At 41.2% G+C, this 6,000-nt stretch overlaps 1 protein-coding gene across 1 annotated transcript in view; it reads right to left on the bottom strand.

The window, feature by feature from the left end:
- Positions 1 to 222: 222 nt before the first annotated feature.
- Positions 223 to 6,000, bottom strand: part of LOC114623732 (liver carboxylesterase 1) — a 36,361-nt gene continuing 30,583 nt past the window's right edge. The window contains exons 12-14 of the mRNA XM_028770430.1: positions 4,596 to 4,727; positions 3,179 to 3,251; positions 223 to 544 (exon numbers count right to left, since the gene is read on the bottom strand). Coding sequence (XP_028626263.1) covers positions 361 to 544; positions 3,179 to 3,251; positions 4,596 to 4,727 — 389 coding nt within the window. The 3' untranslated portion in view covers positions 223 to 360. The remainder of the gene's footprint in view (positions 545 to 3,178; positions 3,252 to 4,595; positions 4,728 to 6,000) is intronic.

Raw genomic sequence — 6,000 nt, 5'->3', positions numbered from 1 at the left:
TTAAATGTAAATAAAATATCCAATTAAAAAAATGAAACAAGCAAACAAAAAAATGAAAGCATATAGCCAGTCAATAGTGTCACATGCCTTTAATCCCAGAACTTAGGAGGCAGAGGCAGGTGGGTTTCTGAGTTCAGTGCCAGCCTGATCTACAGAGTGCGTTTCAGGAAAGCCAAGGCTACACAGGTAACCCTGTCTCAAAAACCAAGTAACAAAACCCTGAAATTTGAAAGCATAAAATGAAATATTTCTCCTTATTATGTTTGCACAGCATACCACACAATTGATTTTGGAAACAATATCTGATGAATAAACACCCTTTTTTAGCTCCAGATGTTCAAAACTGGTTGGGCCTCCTGATCACAGCTCAACATGTTCCCTATTGGATGGCCTCTCTGGTGTATCTTTGGCTCTGAGCTCAGTCCAAAAATCCACTTCCTTGTCTTTCAGCCTATTGGCTGCCTGTGCTGGGACTCCAATCTGAAGGTATCCTTCCTTTTGGTCATATGCTGGCCAGTGAGGTAGCCCTTCACCATTAGGGTTCCTGTGAACAGAATAAAGAGAAATTCACCAAAACTTGCTGCTTCTACGGTTCTGAAAGATACTCAAAGATGCCCTGGCTTATCTCTGCCAAGAAGCCTGTAACCTTCCACAGGTCAGATGGACAGGTCTCCATCTCCTGGCACAGATGTTTTTTCAAAGCCTGTTATGATTTACATTTTGCATTCTCTGCAAATCCTCATGTGTTACAGGCTGGCACTGAGCTAGAAGCTAGTGGAATAAAGGGTGGAGTGTAGTTAGAAGAAGCAAATACTGGAGGCCTTGGATAGTGCTGGGGTCTCACTCCTTCCTGTCATGGCTTCCTGACTACATGACGCTCTGCCTCATCACAAGCCTTAAGTGAAAAGTCCAAGTGAAACTCAGAGCTAGAATACAACATCCATTTGAGTGACTGGACTTTGGGCATTTTGTCGAAGTATTTGAAAGCTAACATCTAAAATGCTTTTGAGAAAGGGGTCACTCTATGGTTAAGTTGTCATTGTAGTTTGAAATACTCTTTAATTGGTTCATGAAGGAATTTGGAGGTTTGAAGAGCATGCTGTAGTAAACTCAGAATAGGTGAGTAGGAGATTCTACATTCTAATGGGTTCTAAAGAGAAAGAAGACAGGTTTGTGACATTTCAAATGGCAATGAAGCCTCTCTGAGGAACTTGATTAGAGATAATTAGTGTTCCATTATGTCTACATTTGTCCATGCCTGCCCTTTCTTGATAGACTTGTTGCAGTGACAGTTGACTGCATAACTGATGGGCTTGTTCAAACACATCACAGCTTTCAGGCAATGTTAGGTTATATTTTGTTGATTTCAATTAGATTTACAGTGAAATTAAAGGAAAACACTAACAGCATAATAAAGGGCCAATAAAGATGCAAGTCTTCTGAACAGATGAAAGGAGCACATATTTCTGAGGATGTCTCAGGAATCTACAAGATGGCCCACTATAAGGGTATCACTTGTTTCAAAGACATTGCTTGAGATATTAGCATTAGCTGTCCTTTATCTATAGTATGGCATAAAGAATCGATTTTCTATGATTGGTTTCTATATGTTCAGATTCTCAGTGGCTTTACAGCTAATGGCCCACAGAGCCTAACTCCACCTTAAGCTATAGTTGGCTTCATCACATTGCACTGATTTTGCAGGCAAGCAAAATGCAAAGCTTATGGGCCCATCAAAGTTGCTATCTGGATTTCAAGTGAAAGCATGGGCAATCACCAAGTGCGTAGAAGATTTGATGTCTCAGCTAGCAACCCTGAGAGCATGTGATGCATGAAGCTATGGGAGTAAAGTGACATTTTGATGGAGACCTTAGTAAGCTATAAATGGCATAGCTTGGAACATAAGCCTAGGAAATATTCAGACCATGAGCAGAATGAGTCTGTTTTAGTCACTCTTGGTGTGAAGAAACACTATGACCAAGGAAACGCTTATAAAATAAAGCACTTAACTAGGACTTTGAATAAACTTTTAGAGGCTTAGTACATTATTGTCATGGCATGAGCATGACAGTATGCATAGTAGTGGAGTGATAGCTACCTTGATCTACAGGCAGAGAGAGACTGGACTAACAAGGGCTTTTGAAACCTCAAAGTCCACCCTGAGTGACACACTTCCTCTAACAAGGTCATACCCACAAATCCTTCTAATCCAAGCACAGAGCTTTCCTCCCTGGGGACTATGCATTCAACTATATGAGCCTATTGGGAGCATTCATATTTAAACCACCACAGAGCCCAAGAGAAGCTACAGAGGCTGTAGGCATTGAGACATTAGGAGAATGCATGCCCCAGCATTCAGAGCCCATGTCTGTTAATAGATTCCTGGATGTTCCAAGAGGAGATGTAGGATTTAAATTCTTCTATCCTGGAATTTGGACCTGCTTTAGCCCAGCTCCTCACTGATATTCTTTTGTCCCTCCCCATAGAGCAACAATGTTTGGTTGTTTTCTTTATATCTTAGAAATGTGTTACTTTATTGTTGTGTGGATTCTCATAGCAAAGGTTTGCCTGAAACTGGGAAGCTTTTGGACTTGGATGTCAAAGCAGTATTAAAAGTAATGAGAAGTTAGGTATTTGTGGAAATCAGTTTTTGTGATGGGCATGAACTTCTGGGAGTCATGGGCAGGAGGCTATAATTTAGGACTTAATACTACTCCGAGTGTTCATGGGTTGAAGCTTTGATCTCTTCTCAATGGTGCCATTGGGACTTGGAAGAAAAGCAATAAAGGATGACTTAGAGGAGGATGATCATGGAATACTTTCCACTGAGGATTACAATAGGATCCTGGCCCTTTCTTTCCATTCATGAATGACAGGAGGTAAGGAGTTTTGTCCTACCATATGCTCCACACATGATGGTCTATTCCAACACAAGAGCTAATAGACAAAATGATCCAAACCCCCAGTCTGAGCCAAAATTCACATTCTCTCCTTCATATTGAACTATCACAAATATTATCATAACTACATATTGAATGAACCCAGCTCTCATCGTTAGAATGCTATAATCAGAGGGGCAGAAGGACGATCACTCAAACATTAGAAAACTAGTCCTTGCTCATGAGTATGACTCACTGCACCACACCTCCAGCTTTGGCTTCATAGCCACCTGTCTTACCCATTCCGAGCAAAGTTGGCCCAGAGTTTCATCACCATCTTGCTGAGGTTGATCTCCTCCTCTGAAGCACCCTCTGTGATGAAGAAAGAATAAAAAGAATAGCTACTGAATTTAAAATGTGGTTAATGAGCAGTTGTAGTTGAATCTGAGCACCTTTAAGAAATGCCATCTTGTCTATGAATGGATTACTGTGCATGTGTGCTGTCTACCCTGATATTTGAAGATGAATGGACTCAGGCCTGGTTACTATTTGAAGGGGAGAAACGCACTTTTGGCCTTTATTACATACTCATTGAGTCAAAAATCTGCCTTTTTTGTTATTAAATTTTTATTGGATATTTTACTTACATTTCAGATGTTATCCCCTTTCCCCATCCTCCCACCCCAAAACCCCCTATCCCACCCTCTCTCCTCTTGCTTCTATGAGGTTATGCACCCACCCACCTACCCACTCCTGCCTCCATGCCTCGAATTCCCCCACACTGGGGCATCCAGCCTTCATGGGACCAAGGACCTACTCTCCCACCTATTCTGGACAAGGCCATCTTCTCCTACATATACAGCTAGAGCCATGGGTCCCTCCCTATGTGTTCCCAAGCTGGTGGTTTAGACCCTGGGAGCTCTGGTTTGTTGGCATTATTGCTCTTTTAAGAAGATCTTGGTGAGTGTGCCCTCATTTTAAAATCAAGAGGAATATTCTAGATGTTCTCTGCCTTTCTCTGTCATGTTCACCTGCCTGGAATTTCCTCCTTGAGATTTAATAGCAACAAGACTCAACTTCCTCAGATTTACCACTAGGGTTGCTTGCCCTTAGGGCTACCTTTTACTCATATACCTTTTCATAGAACTGAAATGATACCAAGTAGATACCCAGTAGAGTGATGCTCAGAGACACTGGTATGCTATGAAAGACATAACTCACAAAATATGCTAAACTATTGAAAAGCAAGGTATTAAAAGCCTTTGTGAAAGATTCCCTAAATATATCAGTGTGTGTGTGTGTGTGTGTGTGTGTGTGTGTGTGTATGCGCTTGCCAGATGGTGAGTAGAAACATGATAGACCTTATTCAAGGTTAGAAATTTTCCTTACACCCTGCTACACTTACAGTCTAATAGATATGAGAGGAATATTAAATATTGGCACTTTTGCCCAAAAGCAAGGCCTGTGGTGACCTTCTACCTTTCCTACCAGTGTCACAGGTCAGGATTCTAAGAATGACTATTCCTGAACACAAATTAACATAATCCTATCATGTGTGTTAGAGAAGGAGAGAGGCTGGGGACTGTCCTATAGCTGATCCCTGTCCAAAGCATAAAGAAAACCAGTTTAAAAGGAGAAATTAGTTCAAGGCAATCAAGGCAAGACACAAACTGAGGCATCATATCACCAAGGATACAGCCAACAAAGAGACATTACCTTTTAAAAATGGGGCTCCCCATAAAGAGAAGAGTTCATCAGCATGGTCTCCTAACAATGTCTGGGGTCTATTGTCTGATACAAAGCTTGGACGATACTGATACTCATACATGTAGGTGGGGGCTCCAGAATCTGTGGAGACAAGGATACATGCACAGTTACATTACCAGACACACACCTGGATGGTGTCACAGCCTTAGGTCCTGTGCTTGACTACATTCTTCACCTGTGGGAGAGATAAACATAGTTTTAATAAGGCTATGGACATCATCCTTCCAGTCCACATCTGCACCAGGAGGCAGATCAGATGCTCTAGTAACCCCCACGTCAACATCCAGAGACGGCTTGACTCCCAGGAGATCCTTGACCCCTAGGAGATCCATCATAACCAGGCTTTCAGATTGGGAGCTCCAGACTCCCTCCCACACCTAGAGACAGCCTGACTCAAGGAGGTCCATCATAATCAGGCTCACAGGAGGGACAGACTTCAGTTAAATACAGCAAGGTAAGTTAATGCGAGAGATAATCAAATGTTGAAAGGCAAGTACAAGAACATAAGCAACAGAAACCAATGCCACTTGGCACCATCACAACCCAGTTCTCCCACCACAGCAAGCCCTAGATACCCTAATATACCAGAAAAGCAAGATTTAGACTTTAAATCCCATCTTATAAGGATGATAAAGGATGTTAAGGATGACATAAATAACTCCCTTAAAGAAATACAGGAGTACACAGGTAAACAAGTGGAAGCCCTTTAAGAGGAAACACATAAATCCCTTTTCAAAAGCACAGGAAACCTCACTCAAACAGGTGAAGGCACTGAACACAAATGTCCAGGATCTAAAAATGGAAATAGAAACAATGAAGAAATTACAAAGGGAGGTAACCCTGGAGATGGAAAATCTAGGAAAGACATCAGGAGTTATAGATGCAACAGAATACAAGAGATGGAAGAGAGATAATCCCAGGCATAGGAGATATCACAGAGGATAGTGGCACAACAATCAAAGAAAACACAAAGTGCAAAAAGCTTCTAATGCAAAGCATCCAGGAAATTCAAGACAAAATGAAAAGACCAAACCTAAGAATAATAGGAATAGAAGAGAGTGGAGATTCCCAATTCAAAGGACCAGAAAACATCTTCAACAAAATCATGGAAGAAAACTTCCCTGACCTAAAGAAAGAGATGCGCATAAATTTATAAGAAGCCTACAGAGCACAGAATAGATTGGGCCAGAAAAGAAATTCGTCCCCTCACATAATAATCAAACACTAAATACACAGAACAAAGAAAAATATTAAAGTGATTAGGGGAAAAGACCAAGTAAAATACAAAGGTAGACATACCAGAATTACACCAGACTTCTCACCAGATACTATAAAAGCCAAAAGATCTTGAACA

Source organism: Grammomys surdaster, unplaced genomic scaffold (genome assembly GCF_004785775.1).
Source record: "Grammomys surdaster isolate TR1022 unplaced genomic scaffold, NIH_TR_1.0 201, whole genome shotgun sequence".
NCBI classification, from domain to species: domain Eukaryota; kingdom Metazoa; phylum Chordata; class Mammalia; order Rodentia; family Muridae; genus Grammomys; species Grammomys surdaster.
This window is presented reverse-complemented; position numbering and strand designations above follow the sequence as displayed.